This window comes from Delphinus delphis, chromosome X, assembly GCF_949987515.2.
Source record: "Delphinus delphis chromosome X, mDelDel1.2, whole genome shotgun sequence".
NCBI lineage: Eukaryota > Metazoa > Chordata > Mammalia > Artiodactyla > Delphinidae > Delphinus > Delphinus delphis.
In genome coordinates, this window is record NC_082704.1 from 18,549,571 (window position 1) to 18,573,932 (window position 24,362).

At 36.3% G+C, this 24,362-nt stretch overlaps 1 protein-coding gene across 6 annotated transcripts in view; it reads left to right on the forward strand.

Annotated features, from left to right (window-relative positions):
- The window catches only part of SMARCA1 (SNF2 related chromatin remodeling ATPase 1), a 69,507-nt gene that overhangs the window by 42,233 nt on the left and 2,912 nt on the right, over nt 1–24,362 (forward strand). For all 6 annotated transcript variants that reach the window (XM_060003042.1, XM_060003044.1, XM_060003045.1 and 3 more), the window contains 4 exons: nt 7,373–7,495; nt 9,506–9,638; nt 12,185–12,303; nt 12,425–12,637. In XM_060003042.1, the coding sequence (XP_059859025.1) occupies nt 7,373–7,495; nt 9,506–9,638; nt 12,185–12,303; nt 12,425–12,637 (588 nt within the window). The remainder of the gene's footprint in view (nt 1–7,372; nt 7,496–9,505; nt 9,639–12,184; nt 12,304–12,424; nt 12,638–24,362) is intronic.

Below are 24,362 nucleotides of genomic sequence, written 5' to 3' on the forward strand. Positions count from 1 at the left end.
AATTGAATAAATGTTTTACCACATACTTCATTTGATTTCTTAGAAACCCTGCGAGATAGGTGTTATTATCACCTCTATATAATAGGTGAGGAAACAAGTTCAGTGAGGTTAAATGACTTGTTCAAGGTCAGGTAGCTAACAGAGTTGCCAAGGGTGCTGGTCTCAAACACAGGTTCTGAGCATTCAAATGCTATGCTCTTTCCACTCAGACATTCTGGGCTATTTCTGCATCTGACATAACTCTGCTTCTTTCTGCAGCCCTAAATAAGGACTGTGTTTACAGTGGTTTGACATGTTGTTTGGGAGGTGAGCCAAGTGGTAGTCAAGTAGCAGCAATAAAAAAATCACCTCTGCTAATATAACTGTTTATGCTCCTTCTTTGGAGATACTGAAATTCTGTTCCCTGTGATAATACAGTGCCCACCACATTCTCGCCACAGCTCTGGTTTTAATGTAGATAGTGCCTTTCATTACAGGCGGTTTGTGGTTAAGGGTCAGGGTCTTACATGACAGTTGGGTGGTGGCCAGCTGGAAGGAGATGGAGGAGAGAGGAAACCTTAGAAGAGGGAGGAATGAAGGGACAGCTGCGAAGGGTGATAGGAAGGAGGAAGGTGCAAGAAGAGAGGAAAGGGATGAGTGAGCAGAGGGGAGATGGCACGGCATCCATGCTGTGGCACCTTACTGTTTTCTGTTCCTCACCTCCCGGAGAGAAGTGACTGGAGAGGGAGTGTGAGTGAAAGGAGGACTGTTTTTCATTTAATACATATTTATCGAGTGCTCCCCTATGCCAGGTCCTATGTCAAGGTCTGAGGATAAACTGACGAATAAGACAGTGGGGGTTCCTCAGTGCACAGTACTCACGTTCTAATGGAGGAGACAGACATTAAGCTGAAAGCACAGCGTAGTGACGTTACTTGTTTTCAGTACTTACAAAGGGTGCTACGAGGGATCATAACGTGGGTATCTAGTGTGGAGTGGGAGGTCAGGGAGGTGGTCCCTAAGGACCACCATTTAAGTTGAGATCAGAGAGATGCACAGGAATTAGCCAAGTGAAGTGTGGGACAGAAGCATTCAGGTGGGGGAGCCACAGGTACAAAGGTGTTGTGGTAGGAAGGAGGATTGCCCCTTCAGAAACTGAAAGAAGGCCAGTGTTGCTAGGGAGTGGTGAGAAGGAGAATGACTTGAGATGAAACTGGTGAGTTGGTTGAGTTGGATCAAGTGGAGCATTGAACATTAATTATAGGTCATATTAATTAGGTTGAACTTCAGAGCAAAGAAAGCCTTTGAGATGTTTTTAAGGCAAAGGGGTAGGTGGGTGATGGAATAATAACAGCAGATAGTTATTTAGTCCTTACTTGTGTTGCTTACTCTTCTTAGTTGTTGAGAAATGATTAGCTCAGTATTCTCAGAAGAGCCCTGGAACTACATACCCATTTTACAGGTGGGGAAACTGAGGCATACAGAGGTTGAGTAATTTGCCCTGAGTAATTTGCTCAAGGTCAAGCCACTTATAAGAGGTAGAATATGATCAGACTTACATTTTTAAAAATCACTCTGGCTGGGCTTCCCTGGTGGCGCAATGGTTGAGAGTCCGCCTGCCGATGCAGGGGACGCGGGTTCGTGCCCTGGTCCGGGAAGATCCCACATGCCGCGGAGCGGCTGGGCCCGTGAACCATGGCTGCTGAGCCTGCGCGTCCGGAGCCTGTGCTCCGCAATGGGAGAGGCCGCAACAGTGAGAGGCCTGCGTACCGCAAAAAAAAAAAAAAAAATCACTCTGGTTGCAACACAGAGAATGGTGAGTTTCTCCAGGGAAACCAGCCAGGAGGCTGCTGCAGTGTGAAGATGCAAAGATGGTGGTGGCTGGGAGTGTGGTGGTGGCAGTGGGGGTGGAAGAAGAATCGACCCCCTACCACTCCACTCCTAGCCCCAGGCTCTCCTCAGCCCCATCCTGGATTGCCTTTGTACTGTCTTAAGACTTGCCTTGATCCTCTGTATGCCTACTTAGCTGGGGATTTACAAGACAAAGAAGAATACATTCTGGATGTTGGTTCTTTCTGAACCTTGTCTCTTCCATTCTTTACCAGGGGCTACAGACCTGAGCTAAGGTGGGTGCTTTAATTGGGTGGGTCTTGTGTTTGAGTACAGTTGTCCCTTGGTATCTGCGGGACATTGGTTCCAGAAGCCCACAAAGATACCACGATCCGTGAATGCTCAAGTCTCATATAAGATGGCGTAGTATTTGCATGTAACCTATGCAAATTCGCCCATATATTTTACATCATCTCTATATTACTTATAATACCTAATACAATGTGATTGCTATGTAAATAGGTATAAATACAATGTGAATCCTATGTAAATAGTTGCCAGCATGCAGCAGATTTAAGTTTTGCTTTTTGGAACTTTCTGCAATTTTTTCCTCAAATGTTTTTGATCTGAGGTTGCTTGAATCCACAGATGCAGAACCCGCGGATACGGAGGGCTGACTGTATAGACAGATGAGCATGGCATGTTAATCACTTGCAAAAGCTTCCTATAAAGGACGATATGATATTGATAAGTGTTGGGCATATCTTCTCAAGGATTCCTAGCATTGATTTTTTTTTCCCCCCTACTAAACCGCCAGAAAACTAACCCAAGCCACAATATGAATGGAACAATAGTTTGTTCTCAGATGAACAGGACTGCTGTAGTGGAGTTTCCTGATATTCTCTACGTAGTTAGGTTCTCAAAAAGGGACTCCTTTCCCTCTTTCTGCTTAAATGATTGTTAGCTCAGGGGAGGGAGGTTTTGTCTGAAGCTGGGGGCATTGTGGTGCATGGTTCCATTTTGTCCATTTTGAGTCCCCACTGTCACATTCTGTAGTGACTTGGAGTGTGGTTAGTGAAGGGCTCAGTAGGCTTGAAGCAGTTGGTAAACAGCATTTTTCTTCAGGGCCTGCTTATTTGCATTTTTATTTTCTGTTTTGTTTTTTCCCCTCAATACTCAGCACAACAAGGTCACAGCAGTATTCCTGATAATAAGATCTGGAATTAAAGAGTTCTGTTTTATTTGAGGCTGAGAGAAGTAGTTGTTTGTTTTGTCCTAACCACTTGGTAGATAGCTGTGCATTATGTGCCAATTTTCCCTGCTGTCTAAGCTCTGACCTTGTTGCAGGTTAGACGTATTCAGAAGCTTCATTGCTCTTGTGACTTAAAGGAGTTACTTAATGCTTTTAATCACTTGCTCACTAAAACCCTTCCATTGGAAGAAGGTGACTGAATTGATATTTCAATTGCAGAAGTTTAAAAATCCGGAGTATCCAAAAGTCCCGTTGAGTCTAAGACATGGAGTGAAAGAGTTTTGCCATATTAGAAGCTGAAGAAAGCTGTAGGACATTCTAATATATATCTTCAATAAAAATTCTTTGGGAGGGGATATAAACATTTGACAAATGCAGGAAGTTCTATAATCTTTGTGAGTTTCCGTAATGTGTCATTGTGGGCCACCTGTTTTGTTGTGGTAGAATTAAAATACAGTGAGCTGATTTCAGGTTACTACTTTTATTTTGTGTGTTGTCACATTTAATTCAGTATTCCATATTTCTATGAAATGTTTGCTGAAGCTCCTAAGAAGCAAGGCCCCCCAAAAAGTTTTTCACTTTTCCATGGAACATAACTCTTAATCAGAAATTCCTTACTATCTGACTAGAAATCCAAATAATAATTGAGTTGTTTCCTTGAAAGATAACTTCTTGTATATTAAGTGTTACTGGGGGTCATCAGTAATATATACAGTATGAGTACTTGAGATACCATCTAGGTATCTGTTTAGTACTATTGGCCTATAATTTGTCTACTTAATTCTTTTATAGCACTTTGAAATCACTCTAGGAAGCTAAATGTCAATAAAACCTCATGAGGTAAAAAATGAATACCTTTTAAAAATAATAAATATTAAGAAGGAGATTATTTGTAGGAAGAGATACAGGAATTTAGGAATTACGAGTCATTTCTAATTCTAAAAATTTTAGCAGTTGTTTGAGTAATTTTTAGAACTAAAATTGTAAATGTGGGCTTCCCTGGTGGTGCAGTGGTTGAGAGTCCGCCTGCCGATGCAGGGGACACGGGTTCGTGCCCTGGTCCGGGAAGATCCCATGTGCCGCGGAGCGGCTGGGCCCATGAGCCATGGCCGCTGAGCCTGCGCGTCCGGAGCCTGTGCTCCGCAACGGGAGAGGCCACAACAGTGACAGGCCCGCATACCGCAGAAGAATTTTAAAAAAATTAAAAGAAAAATAAAATTGTAAATGTAACATTGATGAAGTCATTCTAAAGTTTTGCTGTATTAAAAATATGGGCAGTCGATCCTAAAATCTAATGGTATGTTATAATATTCTGATTTTGCCTTTATTAAAGTTCAGGTGGAAAATTTTTAGTATTGAAGATATCTACATAGAATAAAAAGTTCATTTTGTGTGGGTATATTATCCATTTTCTGTCATAAAATTAGATGTTTGTGAAATATTTTGTTAAAGTATGGTTTGTCAGGTATGGAAAGTTTGAAGCATTTTGGTAGAGAAATATCTTAAGATTAAAGAGGTTTTCCTCAATGAAAGTGAAAATTTATGGCCAAAGTAATTTCACCAGTAACTGAAGGGGTCTGTTAAACTTTTAAAGCTATGTCTGTAATTTTTTTCAACATTTTATTATGAAAAATTTCCAAACAGAAAAATGTCAAAATAATTATACAGTAAACACCCATATACACACCACATATATTTTCCAATTTACATTTTACTGTATTTGCTTTATCACCTATTTGTCCATTTCTCCAGCTTTCTATCAAATGGATATCCTTCTTATTTCTTTATGAATTTCAAAGTTGCAGACATAAGTATATTTCACCCGGAAACACTTCAACATGTATATCATTAGCCAGAGTTCAATATTTATTTGATTCTTTTTAAGATAAAAGTTATATACATTGAAATATATAAATCTTGTGTGCCATTTGGTGAATTTTGACAAATGCATACGCCTATATAACTGAAGCCCCTATAAAGATATAGAAAGTGCCCCTTCCCAGTCAATCCTCATATTCATTCCCCAGACCAACCACTGTTCTGATATTATTTTCATCTGTAGATTAGTTTTTTTGTTCCAGAGTTTCACATAAATGGAATCATATATTATGTGTAAGGCTTCTTTCACTTAGCATAGTGTTTTTGAGATTCATCTGTTGTCCCATTATCAATGGTGCATTCCTTTTTATTGCCGAGTACTATTCCATTGTAAGGATATACCACAGTTTGCTTATCCAGTCTCTTGTTGATGGACATCTGGACTGCTTTCTGGGTTTTGGCTCTTGTGAGTAAAGCTGCTATAAACATTCTCCTAAAAGTCTTTGTATAGATATGTTAGGAATGGAATTGCTGGTGTGCCTGTGATTTAAAAGTGGAATTTAGCTATTGAAAAAAGTGATTTTAAATCATGCATATCACTGGACTACATTTCATTTTTAATTTACACCTTCTTTTCCATTTCCATTTGCTACCATCCTAGGCCAGGTGATCATACGTCATTTCTAGATTACAACAGTTTAGCTGGTTCTCTTGCCTCTAGTTGCTTCCTCACTTCAATCCATCCAGCACAAGGCTTGCAGGTGAAAACAGTACTCCTTTGGTGAAAGATCTCCAATGGCTTGCTGTTGCCTACTGTGTAGTTTCAGAAGGCCCTCTAATTCTGTTTCCCCTTGACCTTGTTTCTTATCCCGTCTCAACATAAACCTTATATATGCTCCTTCCTGTTTTTGCCTTACCGTTTTTGCTTTACTGCTCCAGCCTAGAATATTCGTTCTCTCTTCTCCATCTTCCCAAATTCTTATAGTTCTTAGAGTATAGCTCAGAATTCCGCAGCTAGGTTGTGAGCTCCTTGTGGGCAAGGACCATGTCCACTATTTTTTATATTCCAGTGAACACCTATCATAGTGCTATGGACAAAATAGACATTTAGTCATTACTTACTAATTTGATTGTCTCGTACTGATGATTATGTACAAATGAATCTGTTTTTCAGTATGTCTTTTTAATGCCCAGTTAGTAGGTTTTATATTTAAACAACTATTGGATACAATAGTTTTAAAAATACTTATTTTTAAATTACAATGCTATGATTGAAACTCTATGAAATATGTATGACAATTAGAGAAATGTACTCTAGTATGTATTATAATCATGTTTTAGTAAAACCGTGACTATTTGATACGTCTAGAGGATGAGTCATTTATGATAGGTGTGCCTTCCAAACAGTGGAAGGCTTACTGCCAACCCTGTTCTTGCCATGTTTGATGGATGCTATAAAATGTACTATACATGTTATATACCTGCCCTCGTAAATCAATGTGCTGCATTGTCACTGCAGATGCACATAAAAATGATGTGAGGCTTTGCGCTGAGTGACTTAGTTTATCACTCCATACAATGAATGCTGCTTTATACTGCTGAACTGTATGGGTTGTCTAAGTTCATGGTGACACACTGAGGCCCCTGGGACTACAGTTTTGAGATACAAATGACTGGCTGACTGCTTGCTTCCTTGTAGAGCTGAGCTTCTGTCCTCAGTCTTTTGAACTTGAGCTCTCTTCTTCTCAGTTGCCAGTGTATTGCAGCTCTATATACTATGCAGCGCTGTATAGTATACATTATACCTTCTGTTGCTCACTGCTACTGTAGTTTTTTCCCCTTGACTGCAGGTCCCATCACAGCTGTTTGTGTGCTTTGCTTACCCCTTCCCTCTTATATATAGTCTCTATTTTTTTTTTTTTTTGCTTCTTCATTATCCTGTCACTCTTTCAGTCTTTGCATTTTATGTGAAGATGCTGTCTCTTTCCATATCCTGGAAGGCAATAAAAGTACTCCTTTCTTTTTGCATGTTGAACTGATTAGAGCATTGGATGCAATCTTCAGGTGCATTGCCACTTCTATACCCTGGTCTGTATTGCCAGGTGAATATGGGCTCTTTTTGTACTACCCAACGTTTTGTTTCTGGGCTTGAGATTTTATTGTATAATGTTGGTGTTGGGGATAATGATATTATTATTACCATGTATTACCATATCATAAGGATTTTTTTGTTCCACAGTGTAATTAAGTCTAGAATATAATGTAGCATTTAGCTGTAACTGGTTTTTAACTGTAAAGTACCACGTGGCACATTTAAGAACAGTTCTACTTTGGTAATATCATGGTAGTAGAAATGTGGAGAGGGTCATGTGTCATTCTGGTATGACTTTATTTTGTTTACTGCTGAACTAACTCTAAATATTGATACAAGTATGTATACCCTTAATTAATTTTTCTCAACAGTTTACTCATAACACACCTCTTGATTCTTAGGTCCCAAGGAATCCTGATATCCCAAATCCAGCTGTGGCTCAAAGAGAGGAGCAAAAAAAGATTGATGGAGCTGAACCTCTTACACCAGAAGAGACTGAAGAAAAGGAAAAACTTCTCACACAAGTAACATATTTTAAGTGATTGAAATACTTCTAGTCAACGAATAGAAAAAAAGATATTATAAATTACACTTACTTTTTATTGTATGGACCTGGTACCCTGATTGGACACACCAACACAACTCAGGGCTATTTTGTAAACATACATTTAGACCAAATATCCCTATTTTTTTAATTCCTTTTATAGAATACACTCTTTTAGAAATACTAAAAAATATATAAATGCAAAATATAGGTGTCAATTATAAGAAATAAGACATGCATTTTATCAATTATAGTAAAGTCAGTTAATCCACATATGAATCCTGATAGACAGTAATTACTAGCATATTCTTGAAAATTTAAATTTATTTTATTGATTGTGAACTGTCCTCTGAAATTATACTCTACTAATCTTTTATTTATGGAATGATTTCATAATCCTCAAAATGCCTTATATTCTTTCTTGAAAAGAACTTTAATACAATGATGAGAAATTTCTGAAACTATAAAAGGTGCTCATTGTATAGTTAAAAGCTAATAGTTAATAAGTAGGGAACATTTCGATTTGAACAACATATTAATGCTTTCTGGTCATTGTTGCTTTAATGAGTTTTACGAGTGTCATACTTCCAAAATAATCTGTAGAAGATAAAAAGAATTACAGTGCAAAAGATCCTTGGAAAATAATAAAGAAACATGTACTGTATGATACCACCTTAGTATAGAAAGTAGCCAGCAAGATTTATTTATTCAACAAATTCTTTTGAACAATATGCAAAGCACAGTGCTAGGAAATTTTCCACATTAATTATTGAAAGATAGTTTTTATATTTATATCCTATTTATTATATAGGTCTTTTCTTTGTTATAACATGTAATTTTATTGAATGAAGTTTTACAAATTACATTCATAATTTTTGAGCCACATGCCTGGAAGTCATAAAGTTTAGTTTGAAAATGTAATTGCAACTGGTTGAATATTAGGACTTACCACAGAATAAAGTAAAACATTTAAATATTCATGATTTTTTTTCAAAATTTATTTCCTGAACACAAAAATAAAGTTATGGTCTTAGACTGTTACTTGGCTTGCAGTATATTGTGAATGTACAACATATTGTGAATATACAGTCTCAACTGAGAAATTGCTTTAGTTTGTAATTAGAAACAAAATCAATTTTTTGCCCCTCCTAGTACTTGAAGTCATCTTTAATCACCTTTCTCTACTGCCCTAAATAATTAATCTTTTAAAAAATCATGGGAGTACAAAGGAACAAAATATGGGGTAATCTAAAATCTTTATCAACTAACGCCTAGGGATAGAGTTTTGCTCTGTCAAGGGTATCACATTTATGTGGGTGGGGACTTGAGGAGTGGAAGACAAAAATTTGATCTTGTGACTTCAAATAAATACCAAAGAGACTTAAAACACTGATTGGTCGAACTGTTCTATCTTTTAGGAAAGAAATTGAGCAGGCCCCATAACATTCTGTTTATCGAATCCTATTTATGAATATAATTTTGAACAGAAATTATTTGTTCACAGTAGTTTGGAATGATGTAAAGAGCTACAAAAATTTTTCTTCAGTCTTTTTTTTTCCTTCATGTATTTCTTTGATTTAATGCATACACATTTTTTCTTAATTTACATGGGAATAAGTCTGTGAAAAAAATGAAGTACTGGAATATCCAGGACTTCAGCATTTACATTAGTATTTTAATTTTAATGCATTTGTATTTTAATGTAGTAGGCATCTATAAAATACGGAGTTAAAAACTACACAATATCTTGGAGCTATAAATCAGTTTTTAGTACTTGGAGGGAAGTATATTCTCTTCATGATAGAAAAGCAGTTATTAGTAACACTAACTCAACTTTTGATTCCAACATAAAACACCTGGGATTTTATAAGAAGGAAAATTTTAAGCCTTTTGAACTGTTTTTAATGTATCATTGTATAGAACTAAATAGAACAATATTTGGATTGGTTGATTTAACCTCTATTGATGATGCTTAATTTTTTGTTCACAGGGATTCACAAACTGGACTAAGCGAGATTTTAATCAGTTTATTAAAGCTAATGAGAAGTATGGAAGAGATGACATTGATAATATAGCTCGAGAGGTGGAGGGCAAATCTCCTGAGGAGGTCATGGAATATTCAGGTTTGTATACAACTACAAAAATGGTGTTTAATTGTAACCTTATGCATTTCTTTAGTGTCAATTTAATTTTACCTTTGTTCAGAGACCTTTAGACTTTTATGAATAAACTGTAAGTGAAAGTATAAAATATAATTGTATTTCTATGAAAAGATTATAAGATTTATCAAAACAAATTGCTGTGGTTCCTACTAGTTAGCTAATAGAGCCAAGTATAGCACTGATAAAACAAGGGTAGCTATTGGATGAGCACTGGCAAAATGCCTACTTTCCCACGTCTGGAATTTGATCATCTTCTGGGCAAGTCAAGTCTAAGGCTTCAGTTTCAGTGGATGGAATTAGTGTCTTTCTAGGTTGTCCTTGAAGTAGAGAATTCCTATAAGGTCCTTTTAGATCCTCAAACACTCTCAGGGTTCTAGTTTGCTCCAGGCAAGTTATGTGTGGATTCTGCTAACTCCAGTCAAGCTGGAGTGGATCTGAAAAGACTGCTTGAATAAACCTGTTGATTGGTCCTAGAATCAGTTCCTTCTCTTACTTAGCTGTGTCTTTGGTCTTGACCAGAACTAGATTAGGTGCTGAAGCATATGGAGTTAATATTGATTTCCATGTCACAGTGCATCCAACCTCAGGCTTCTGAAAAGAAATCTTATTAAAATAGGTAAATATGTCTAGTAAATTTTCTTTATGTAGAAGAACATAGGAAGTTTCTAAAATCCAATTAGATTGAGCTCTCAAATTTAGTCTGAATATCAGCTGTATAGAATCTAGGGCATTTTTTTTCCCCATAGAAACAATGTTACAAAGTAGGTTTAGGTTTCTGAGCTAGCCTCTCAAAGCCTATTTAGCCTAACAACTGAAATTCTGCATTTTTGCCATGAAAAATAGTAGGGAGGAAACATTGAAATACTACTAAATAGACCAAAGATTAATATAGATTAGGCACAATTTTTAATTTATTTATAGTGCTAATGCTTGAATAAATCCATGTTTAATTAGAGAACACTTTTTTTTCTTTTGGAAATCTGAAAGGGTCTTCTGGTGATTGCCAGGGACTTGAGAGATGGATTACATTTGAGTTTTTATTTCGTGTAGTATAACATCAAGTCTATGAACGTCCTTTACTTTGATAACAGTATAACATTACTACTACTACCCTTAAAATTTATCACATAAGTTTAGGACATTTGGGGGCTTAAAGAGGGGAAAAATAGAGGAGAGAGAGAAATTTTAGCAGCAAGAGTTGAATGAAAGGAATATAAAAGGATATGTGCAGAGAGATTTTCTGAAGTAGAATTTTCTTCAAAAGTTAGGAAGGGGGATAGCATCAGTGTGTATGAAATTGCAAGAAAAAAAATGATTTAAAAAGATATCACGTCGGGACTTCCATGGTGGTCCAGTGGCTAAGACTCCGTGCTCTCAATGCAGGGGGCCTGGGTTCGATCCCTGGTCAGGGAGCTAGATCCCACGTGCCGCAACTAAGACCTGGCGCAGCCAAATGAATAAATAAATATTTTTAAAAAGAGCTTATTTAAAAAAAAATACCATGTCAGATGTTCCCTCAAATTGACAGCAAGCCAGGTAGCATGACTAGCTCAGGGCAGCTTAATTGGGACCAAGTCAGAGGATGGGGAGATTTGAATGAATTTATGTAGTTGGTTGCAATAAAAGATGAAATGTGTACAGTTGGCTGTTTGTGGTATCTTATTCATAGTAGGCGTTTAAATTGTGTTGAATGAATAAGTGAGAGAATGAATAAATGAATACAGGTGCTTATAAAAATCAGAGTACTGACATTCCTTTCTTGATAGACTCTAAAAATGAAAAAATTTGAGAATGTAGACTATGTCATTAGAGGGCCTCTCACTGAAGTCATAAGATGTGACATTAATGCAGCCAGATCATTTAGCTCATTTATAAAATTTGGGTGACTTGGCTTTCCTTTTTTTTAAAGAGAAAAGGCTATTCCAAGTAAGTTTAAAAAACAAGCTGTATGTCACTGGAAATACTGTAAGAATAGTGTGTGGTTCCAAAAGCGAAGTAACAGTTTCAGTAGAAATTGCTGCTTTATAGGAAGTTTGATTGACCTGTTGATAATAGTTTCGTTTTTATTTTTGCTTGCTAGGAAACTATGTTCTCTAAGTTTATATGACCACCCTGTCTTCTTTTTCACTTTATGTGTTTGGTGCCTTCTATATAATGTTTGAATAAAAGCATAGCTTAAATCAGTATCTGTAGTAATATCTTTTGAAATTCTGGTCATCTGGGATGGATAATTAAAAACTTCGTAATATTTCATGAAAGGAAAATCACTAACCTAAAACCTCCTTGTTGAGGTCTTACTTTTAAATGGAAGGAGGTATTTAATACCCCTCATTTATTACACCTTAGGAGTATTTAATAATTGAACGTATATATACAGATGAATTTGAATCTTAATTATAAACAGTGTAAGTTCACTGTATCCTTTCCTGCTAATTCTTCATTCTACAGTTCCTTGGATTCACTTACTTAAGATGATAGAATTGTAAAGTAATAACTCTGTTTTTCAGCTGTATTTTGGGAACGTTGCAATGAATTACAGGACATTGAGAAAATTATGGCTCAAATTGAACGTGGAGAAGCAAGAATCCAACGAAGGATCAGTATCAAGAAAGCCCTGGATGCCAAAGTAGTATATTTCATAATTGTCGAATTACCAATAGATTGTTTTAATTGATTAAATGGTGATTAGCTTTGACTTATTATTATTGCACATTTAGTCAAAAGCACTATTTTGTTTAAATCTACAGATTGCAAGATACAAGGCTCCATTTCATCAGTTACGTATTCAGTATGGAACCAGCAAAGGAAAGAACTATACTGAGGAAGAAGATAGATTCTTGATTTGTATGTTACACAAAATGGGCTTTGATAGAGAAAACGTGTATGAAGAATTAAGACAGTGTGTTCGGAATGCTCCTCAGTTTAGATTTGACTGGTTTATCAAGTCTAGAACCGCCATGGTACGTATTCCTTTCTTACTTATTTCCTCCAACTTTTTCTTTTGAAAAATTTCAAATATCATACATCCTTTACTTAGATTCTCTAATTCTTAACATTTTGCCACGCTGGCTTTCTCCTCTCACTAGTATATGTGTGTATATACTTATACATACATACATGGCATCTATCTATAGATATAGAATCTATATATTGTATTCAGAAATACAGATCTGTGCTTTATATTCATTAATCTATATACAGATCTATATTTCTGAACCATTTGAAAGTAAGTCACAGACATCATGAGTGTTCACCTCTAAATACTTCAGCATTTATCTCCTAAATATAAAAATAATATTTTCCTACATGAGCACAGTACCATCATCCTACCTGAAAATGTTAACGTTGATTCAGTAATGTCATCTAGTATACAGTCCATGTACAGAATTTTCCAGTTGTCCCGAAAGTGTCTCTCATAGCTGTTTTTTTAAATTGATGAGCCAGTCAGGGTTCACATATTGCATTTGGTTGAGTCTCTTTAGTCTCTTCAGTCTACAACTTTTTGTTTTTCGTGACAATGACTTTTTGAAGGTACCCAGACTCATTTTGTAGAATGCCCAACATGTATCTCATTGTTTGCTCACTGTTAGATTTAGGTTAAGCATTTTCGGCAGGAATGCTGCCTAAGTGATGTGTATTTCTCATTGCATCACATCAGTAGGCTCATTATGTCAGGTTGTCACATTCTTGGTGATGCTGAGTTTGATTACTTGGTTAATATGGTGACCATCAGAGCTCTTCACTTTAAAGGTAGTTTCCCCTTTGTCATGAGGCAGGTGATACTTGAGACTGTGTGAATAACTTAAGGATTTATTTTTAATGAGAAGGAATTGTTGCCTAAGTACAGTTTTTATAAGAATATTATGAGACAGAATAATTAAGAAGAGATTTTATTTTTAGCTTCATGCAATTTACTGTTACTTTCTAACATGAATTGTGTTCCTGTTAAATCCTAGTGCTGCTTAGCAGTGTTCTTGCTGATATTGAAATAAATGCCACATGTTTTTAATGTTGGCATTGTCAGTCTTTTGTTAGCCGAGGTAATTAAGACAAAAGTAGATTCATACAGCCTAAACATTAAAAGTAACCGGAAACTAACAATCTAAACAGTGAGCATTTTTCTTTAGTTTCTGTCTATCGTAAATGTTTTCTCGGCCAAAAGTTCATAGGGGTGTGAAGCAATGCTGAACATTTTGTTTGACCCATTTTATATTTTCAGTTCAAGTTGAAAAAAGAAAAGAAAAATCTGAGTTGCTATACTGAAGATGCTAATTTTGGTGGATGCTTTTATAAGATCAGATATTTCTTAAAATTTTAACACAAATTTAGAGGGTTCCTGGATTGTTATTAGAATGTGTCTGTCAAGTTTATGGAATACATAATGCTGGGAGAGGTAGCAAATACTTTGGATCAAGCCAGAATCCAAAAGGAACTAGAGAAATTGGAATGATGGATTGATTGAATCTCCCTTGCAGCATGACAACTGTAGGGCTGAATGTAAAGTGCTATACTTGTACAAAAGAATAGGAAGAGGTGTATATGTTAATAAGATACAGTAGGAAGAATTGAGAAAAGAATAAAAAAGATAGGAATTAATCTGTAGCATGAAGGGCTGAGGTTGGATGTAGGGAAGAGTTGTTTGACAGGGTTCTTTGGATGGTTGAAATAGATTATTGAAGAACAGTGTTAAATAGCTTTCTATTAGCTTTGAAAATGAGATTCTATTTTGACAGTCTGAAGACTTTGGCAGTGAGCTAGTTGGCCTTTTAAGGTGCCTTCTAGCTCGGTGCATCTATGACCGTGTTTAGCAGAGAACTCCTTTCAAAAGCCATGCATTTAAAACTTTTAGCCATTTGGGGTTTTATGCGTGTAATGATCTGATTTAGAGCGGCATCAGCAGCTTGTAAAAGACAAATGCCCACCTGCATTTGTTGATGAATCATGTTTTCGATCATACATGCCCTTTTATGTGATGGAACATTTGCTGAATTTTGAGTATTATTTCAGTGATAGTTTACTAATTTTTTAAAAGGTTGAGTTTAATGCTGTTTTCAGTTTCTGGAAACATTAAAGCAGTCGGATGAAACAGATTCAAAAGAGCAAGGAAAATCTTACATTATTTGTAATATGAACATGACTGTAGAACTACATACATAACCTTATTTCATTTTCCGTGAAGAAACCCAGTGTATTATTAACAACCACTAGATGTCTCTCAACTCCCTTGTAAAGAATCTTTTCTTCCATCTTTCAACAAAACATTTATCTCTTTCTTTACCAAGAGGTTTAAATATCTAATGTATGTTTTCCAAAGAGTGGATATTAACTACATACGTGATTGAAAAATGAAACTTTTATTTTGTCTGTTAAAAATGAAGACAATTCTGTCCTTAATTATGTTCTGGAAGGTGGAATTTATGATTTGTAAAGAATCTTTAAAAACACATAGTAGTTTATTTCATATTAAATATTTTAGTCCAGAGTTTTTGTTAACTTTTCTACTATATTATTTCCCTCCTAGTTAATGGATAATTTTTGCTTATATTTCTGGATTTAGAATATAAGAAATATATTTTAAAATATGCATGAATATATTTAGATCATCTTTTTGGAATGTTTCATGCTAATAAAAATCATTAGGGAATTAAAGAAATGGATTACTATTATTTCTAGATGATCTCTTTTCCCCTCATTTTAAATAATTGATCTTGTATAGTGAATCACATTCACAATCTAGGAAGTGAAACTTCCCTCTTGAAAGAGGCATTTGTGATTTCCAAAATTAAAATAATTTGCTTCATTGAAAAACCCCGTCTTAGAAATAACAGGGGATGTAATTTGATTCATTATATGAGTGTATCGCTGTGTTCAAATTAAAATTTTATTAATGATTAAACTTTAAACTTAGCTTATTACTAAAGAAGCTATCTTTAAAAACATAATCTTGCTTAAAGATGACTCTTTCCCAGTGACACCAATAAATAGTGTGAAATACTTAGGGGAAAAAAAAGAAACCTTGGTAGTTATATTTTATTCAGAGATCTCAAAGTACTGAATTCATGGCTTCTGACTTAACAGTCTTAAAGTACTTAAAGGCATGAACCTCCACTTCTAAATATGCCGCATTTTGAAAGCCTTCAGCTAAAGGTTGAAAATTTCTTTGAGGCTCTTCTCCATTCAAAAATGCTGGCTATACAAAAGAAAAAATGAGTTTTAGTTCTGTTTCTCTGTGCTAAAAAGACTGTGATTTCTTTCTCTGAGAACTTGTGTGGTCTTTAAGTAAGTAATCAGTCTCTATTGAACTACATAAACAAGTAGGAAGGATATGATCAATTTAGATTTTTAAGCTCAGAGTACATGAATTGCCCTACCATTTTCCTTCTAAGAAAAAAGTGTATTATAATGAGGTCTTAGTCTTAGGACATTAAAAAACTATCAGAATTAAAAGGACCTTTGCCAGATGACTGTAAGAGGAAAAGATAATACTTTGTATTTATATACTACCTTTTATATATAAGGTTGCCAATCCCTTTACCAACATTAGCTCATTAATTCCTTTTAGGGAATGAATGTCAGGGCATTATCTCTGTTCATTTAGTGACAGACTAACGTGACTGGGAGATTTGAAAAGAATCTGAGAATTCTAAAATATCTAGCACATTAGTTTACTGGAAAGGACATATTGAAAGTATCCAAAGTTTAATCAGTAATTCTTTGGACCTGCTTAGGTTCTTTTAAGTACTTAAAGGAGAAAAAGCAGAATTTGGCTCTCTGAAATAAAGAACATTTCTTGATATAGCCACTATGCTTCCTCCGCAGGGTTGCTTTGACTCTTAATTTTAGTTTAAAAATATTCTTACTTTTTAGCCTCTAGGAAGCTTTTTCCTTTCCTCTCCTGGCCTCGCAAGAAGCTCCGTGTACATAGCCCGTGGCCATGGACTTTAGAGTTGAATCAGAGTATTAGTAATTAGTTATTACAATTACCCTGCCTTTTGTAGTAGTTTAAATGAATTTTTGGGGTAGTATCTCAGAGAGAGAATCACACACTGTTGTATACAATGTAATAAAAATTTCATGTTATTGCTGTTTGTTTTCAAATCACAGCTTTATTATTAATGAAAGTGTTCCTTATTTAAAATTAAGAACATGACATTCCTCATCAGAATTGTAGGAGAAAAAATACTATTTAGAAAATATTACTATAGCTCTTTATTAGCTTGCCTCCCTTTTTATAGGTTTATCATTGATAGTAAACGTTAACTAAATTATTAGTTCAGCACAGGATATTTGATAAATTATCTGTCCAGTCAGAGAAGGATTTTCTTTCTAGATACTTTAGAAAAACAAAAGTCAAATTAAAAATTTTCCAAACTGTTTTATAGTCACAATAACACTTTTGTTTGTTGCTTATGCAGCACAGCCTAGGAAATTTTATGAAGAAGGCCACTCATGATTTTTAATTTTGTGTATTAGTGCTTAATTGTGTGATAACAGCTAATATTGATTTCTTAGAGCATTACATTCTTAATGAAATGTGAGGATATGAATTAGTACATTATTCCCAAAATTGGTAAAATGTAAAATTAATGATGGGTTCTTCTTGACTGTAGAATTATGAAAATATTAAAATATATTTATGCTTATAGGGATATATTGTTTCCTAATGTGCTTGAAAGACTAAAATGTCCCTTTCAGCCTTAATTTTCAGAAAGGTCCTGTATAGAGGTATGTACAGAAGGGGTTGTGTTTAACTTTACCTTGAGGGTTAGGTCAGAGGAATGGCTTCATAGAAGAGGTCCTTCTTGGAACTGAGTCTTGAATGACCAGGAAGGAGTTGGCCCTGGGACTGTGGAAACAGCATGTGCAAAGGTAGAAACAAGCACAGCACATTAAGAAACTGCAAGTAGGTTGTGCTGGAGTGTGAGTAGGGAAGTTCTGGAAGATGAGGAAGGAGCTGGCAGCGAAATTACGAAGAGCCCTGTCTTTGGTATTGAACTTTGGTCATTATTCTATAGGAAATGGGGAGTCATTGAAAGATTTTAACAGGGCAGTGACATGGTCAGATTTACATTTTAGAAATACTGTTCTGTGGAAATGGGCAAATGTCTACCTCAACTACCATATAGGCTGACGATTCCCAAATTTATCTCTCTGTCTTTTCTCTGTTCCTCCTCTTTTTTTACTTCCCTTGGCTATTATAGCACCATCTGCCCCAGAGTCATTTTTTACTGCTGCTCTCTTAACTATCAGGTGCAAATGGTTACACCTAAAAGTACCAGCATAACCCTTGCACAAAGTAGGCATTCAGTGAATAAATGAGCATGGAACTTTCGTACTTCAGTTTGCTTCTATCTCATAGACCCCTACAGTTGGATCAGATTTGGATAGAATGTGAAGAAATGTAGCAACGGGTTTGAGTTCTTTTTTCTTTTCCTTTCCTTTCTTTTATTTTCATCTACCTTTTTCTAATGATAGACTTTACTTGGCTGTAATCCCTGCAGCTTTTGTTTGAGTAGCCAGTTGTAAATATCATGTGTTTTATTAGTAACTGTAGTGTTTGATTTAAGACTGAGTTGTTCTAACAATCTGAAATACGATACATGCACTAACAGGAGTTTGTTTTATGTATTTATGTATTGTGAAGAGGTGATGTGACATTTTACAAATAGCGATGTTTAAGTAGCAGCAGTTAGGTAAGACTATCATAACATTTGATACTTGTTTAAGAAATGTAGGATATATTTCTTAATTATTATTATTAGAATATATAACTCCCATCTAACTACCAGTGTACTTGGGCCCTGAGATTTTAGTATAGAATGCCATTGCTTTTTGTTAGTATGATAGAGGTTCCAAAGTGACAAAGAACCTAGGAAATATACCACAGAATGTATAGTTGAAGGTATCAGTTCCCAAAGGTAAAGTATAGGGAGTTTATGAAAGAGCAAAGGAGAAACAAACACCCATTTTGTTTTACTAAGAACTGTAGAAGATTCTGACTTTATAGAACCACCTACCAATTTAGATGTGCAGATGTGGAGTGCAATTTATTTATTTATTTTTTTTGCTTTTGCTCATTCACCTGCTTTTGACTTTCAACCATAACGGGCAGCGACCTTCTGTCATTGAGACTTAGGCAGGCTTAGTGTCTAGGATTTTAGTACATAGGAAATGTAATGTGGAGTCTCTTTAATCTCTTTCAATAAGTCACTTCAAGTCTACTGATGCTTTCTGTGCCTTTTGAATTGATGCTTTGAAGCTGGGTATTGGGGCAGAGGATGTTTGAACTTGGTGCCTGGCGTGATTGATATTCACCACACAGTACAGGGCAGCGCCACTTACTGCAAACATCCCATTATTTATTAAATAAAGGTAGAGATACATATCCTAGTATTCAAAAGTTGAAACTTGGGTGACTTTGCATTGAATGGAATTATAAACTATTAAAAAGATACGGAAAACCAAGGCAGACAGTTTGTTTAAAGTCAATCTAAAGACTAGTTTAAAACAGGGCTTGGCAAACTGCAGCCCTTTACCTGTTTTTGTACGGCCTGCAAGCCAAGAATGATTTTTACATTTTCAAATGGTTGAAAGAAAATCAAAAGAAGACTGTCTTGTGACATGTGAAAATTATACAAAATTCAGATTTTAGCATCTGTAAAGTTTTATGGGAACCCAGCCACACGCATTCACTTATGCATCGTTTATGGCTGCTTTCATGCTGCAATGGCAGAGCTGAGTGGTCGTGACAGAGACCATGTGGTCTACAAAGCTGACAGTATTTACTGTTTGGCTCTTCACAGAAAGGATGTGCTGACCCGTGGTTTAAAAGAATGTGTAAGAAAGGTGGAAGGAAAGAAATAATATAACCAAGGGTAGACATAAGTGTTATACAGTCCTTCAAGAAAAGTGTTAAATGAAGGATGGGTAAAGGGGGAGGCTATTTGGCCTAAAAGAGGGATGTCTGGCAGGTCTGGTGGTAATTGCAGTGATTGTGATGGAGCCATGAGAGCTGCCTTGTAGTATTTGAAAGATTGTCATACAGAAGAGGGAATCAGCTTGTTCAATTTGACTACAAAATCAGCTTGTTCAATTTGACTACAAAAATCAGCTTGTTCAGTTTGCATAAGGGAACATTTTTAACTTGTCCGAAGGTGGGATAGACAGCTTTGGGAGGTAGTGAGTACCCCGTCATTGGAAGAATTCAGACAAGCTGAATAGCTAATTAGTAAGGACCTAGTAGAAGGGATTCAGCATCAACCTGAATAATTTTTAAAGGTCCTTTCCAATCTTGAGAGTCAGTAATTTTATGAGCTCCCACTATTGAGACTCTGTATCAAGGGAAGATTTCAGAGTGCAAAATACACCTTTGATTACATGACGACTCCTGCTCAACAATCATCAGTGAGATCCTTTTGTCAACTGAATTAAGTAAAATTGCTTAGTTCTTTGTTTTTAGCTTCTGGGTTCTTTGTATTTTGACTCAAACTTAGTCTTATCTATCACTCTTACCCTGCACAGCATTTCCCAAGTTGGTTTCTACCAAACATTGTTCCAGGATTTGCAAATACGGTAAGTCCCTTACATACGAACGAGTTCCAATCCGAGAGTGCGTTCGTAAGTCCAATTTCTTTGTTAAGTCCAACAAAGTTAGCCTAGGTACCCAACTAACACAATCGGCTATATAGTACTACTGTAATAGGTTTATAATACTTTTCACACAAATAATACATAAAAAATAGAAAAAATCAAACATTTTAAATCTTACAGTATAGTACCTTGAAAAGTACAGTAGTACAGTATAATAGCTGGCATATAGGGGCTGGCATCGAGTGAACAGGCAAGAAGAGTTACTGACTGTAGGAGGGAGAGGAGGTGGGAGATGGTAGAGCTGAAGGATCATCAGCAGTAGGAGATGGAGGGCAAGCTGCAAGATGGAACGCAAGTTCGCATCTTTGAAAGTTCTCGGTTTGTATGTAGGGGCCTTACTGTATACAATATGCAGAACAGGGTTCTGTGTTCAAATAAATTTGGGAAATGGCTGATACTGAATCCTGCCTGTGACACTTCCAACCTACATTAGAATGCTAAAAGCTCTGAGAAGTCCTGCCATGAAGAAATTTGTTTAACCTTTTAAAAATCTAGCATTTCCTGCGCATGTGTGAACACAAAGTACTTTTTTTTCCTTTGGCCACAGCTATTAACACTGCAGAACAGTTTCCCATTTGCCATTTTCCCACTCTCTTCTGTTGTCTTTATTGTTTTTGTATCTCCTCTCTTCCTCTTGTGTGCTATTTTTCTCCCTCCAATTTCATTCCTAAATCCAGCATGGGGAAATCGTGAGAGAAAGAGATAATTAGACTACAGAATTGTGGAAACAGTTTGAGAGCACATGAACCACTCCCTGTAATCCGAGGAAAATAGGAAGATTAAAAAGGTACAAGAATCTAGGGGGATATGTATGTGAAAGGCGAAATTATATGAGATAAAAGTGCTTTTGACATCATGAAATTTCTCATAGTCATTTCATAGTCACTTAGTTATTCAAAACATGAATCACTATTTTATTGGTAATCTGGCCTCCTTGTAATTTCTGGTGTTAGCTCGTGCTCTGTTTATGATACCATCTGTTTAGTTAGGCAGTCTTCAAGCATGTGAATAAAAGATGGGGTTGGTATCTTTAGAGAAAGTGGCATTACCTATGCTAGGAAGGTAACGTCCAGACTCACTCATTCCTTGGTGCCTTTCTCCAGAGAGTTAGATTATTTTTCTGTCTGTAGTTAGTGACAGGTTAAAAGGAATGAAGGTAAGAACTTACTATACAGTCGATTTATAATCATTTTGAAATATTCTATTTCACTGCATATGAGACTGTCTCAAAAGTGTTAGTTTTTTTCTGAATCACCCATTATGAACCATGAATATGTATCTAAAGATATCTGCAGTCACAGGCAACTATTACTTACTGAGAATAATAATAGCCAGAGGGTATAGCTTAATGATTCAAGAATCAGCTTCACATAAAGACTCTTATCTAGTCTCCCTAGAAACCAACAATCAAATCTCATCGGGGTCAACTTAGCCCTTTCTATAATAGATAAATTGAATAACATGCTGTTTAATTTGTATGTGTGTTACTGAATGAAGCTGTGAAGAGTGTTTGGTCTGCATATTAAAGATACCACTATTGTTTTGGTAAGTAAGGAAAATTCCAGTGTTATTTTTCCTAAATTATTTAACCTTGGGTAATTGAGGATGCACAAGAAACATGAATGTACCAGTGTTTTGTAAGGTTATTTTTAATAGTCAAACAATAATTTGTTAACGAAGAATTTTTTTCTGGCTAGACTATCTTTGGTTTTCTGCCTTCTTTTGGGCTTGAATTTTACAGAGTAGAAAATGCTTGAATAGTTGATAATATTTCTGTATGCCATTTTTCTAGCTTTTATTTGGAAAGATAAAACTGTATTTAAAAAATTTGCCATTTCTTAAAAATGTTAGATTGCCTAAGGCCTAAATGTTCATTGCAGAAAATTTAGAAAATACATGCTAGTATAAAGAAGAAAATAAAAGTTACCATTGCTCCTATTTCCAGAAATAGCTGCTGTTAACCACTATAACACTGTATGTAGTTAGTACTCGCTCAGATATTCCTGCTGTGTATATACATATATAGTAAGTTGTGTATATATGTATATGGTAATTGACAAAGTACCCAAAATTTAGTTCCCAGTATTTCTCTGCTAAAAATGGCACTGCTCTAAATATTCTTCTGTAAATCGTTGTATACGTCTCTTATTGCCTTACATTAAGCATCTAGGAGTGGAATTGTTCATTCAAAGAGTATGAAATTTTTAAGATGTATCATTGATATTCCCAAATTGCTTTCTAGAAAGATATTATTTTAGTCTGCTTGGGCTGCCATAACACAGTACTGTAGATGGGGTGGCTTAAACAAATTTCTCATGGCTTTGGAGACTGGAAGTCCAAGATCAGGGTGCCGGGAGGATTGGTTTCTGGTGAGGCCTTTCTCCCTAGCTTGTAGATGGAGTCGTCTTGCTGTGTCCTCACATGACCCTTTCTGTGTGAGTGGAGAGAGAGAGAGAGAGAAGAGGGATCTCTGGGTGTCTCTTCCTCTTGTAATACCAGACCTATCGGATTAGGGCCCCACCCTTATGACTTCATTTAACCTTAATTACCTCCATAAAGGCCCTCTCTCCAAACACAGTCACACTGCAGGGGTGTTAAGACTTCAACTTACAGATTTTGTGGAGGGCACAATTTTTAACTTTGGCATCCCATCATCAATGAATGAGAGCTCCCATTTCATCTTATTGCCAACACCAGATACACACACCACACATACACACACACACACACACACACACACACACACACACTTGCATGAACGTGTCATTGCTAATTTAATAAATATATCATTGTCTTACTTTGCATTTCTTTGAAAAAATTTTAATATATGGACATTTTAATTTTTTATGAGTTTTAAAAAATATTTATTTTATTTATTTATTTTTATTAATTTTTTTGGCTGCATCGGGTCTTAGTCACGGCACACAGGATCTTCGTTGAGGCATGCAGGATCTTCTGTTACGGCACGCAGTCTCTTCGTTGCGGTGCTCGGGCTTCTATCTAGTTGCAGCATGCAGGTTTTCTCTCTCTTGTTGTGGTGCGTGGGCTCTGTAGTTTGCGGCACACAGGCTCTCTTGTTGAGGCGCGCAAGCTCAGTAGTTGTGGCACATGGGCTTAGCTGCCCCGCGGCATGTGGGATCTTAGTTCCCCGACCAGGGATGGAACCCGCGTCTCCTGCATTGGAAGGCGATTCTTTACCACTGGACCACCAGGGGAGTCCTATGAGTTTTCTATTCTTGTACTTGGACCATTTTTTGGTTGGAGTTCTTAATTGCCAATAAATCTACATTTTTATTTGAGGGTTTAGCTGCTTTATATTTTATCCATTTTTTTTTTTTGGGGTACGCGGGCCTCTCATTGTTGTGGCCTCTCCCGTTGAGGAGCACAGGCTCCGGACGTGCAGGGTCAGCGGCCATGGCTCATGGGCCCAGCCGCTCCGCAGCATGTGGGATCTTCCCGGACCGGGGCACGAACCAGCGTCCCCCGCATTGGCAGGCAGACTCCCAACCACTGCGCCGCCAGGGAACCCCCAGATATTTTTGCTTATACAAAAAAGAAATCATTTTTAAATGTTATTTATCCTTTGATATTAAACTTATTTACCTTTAAAATACAGCAAAGTGTACAGGGTTAATATATATGAGCATCCATACTAATCATATGTTTAATGCTCATCATATGTTCATAAAAACTGTTTATCGTTTGGATGCATTGATTTGCTGGCAGTGAAATATAGGTAGTGGCAAGGTTAATGCGGAATCTTTCCAGCTATTGCTTGCTCTGAATTAACAAATGCATCAGCGTTTCCTGAGACGCCCTCCTCAGAACTCTGATCCCACAAGATGTCCTTTGAGAAGGGAGTTCTGCTGTTTGAATAGCTTGGGGAATTGCTTGCTTCTTACATCGCCTACCCTAGTGGTTGACAGTGCTCATTAGGAACTTAAAGGCTATGAGCAGCCCTGTAGAAAAGAAATCTGTTTGACTTTTGTAAACTGAGTACTTCCAAAATGTGCTTTGACAATAGGACATCCTCTT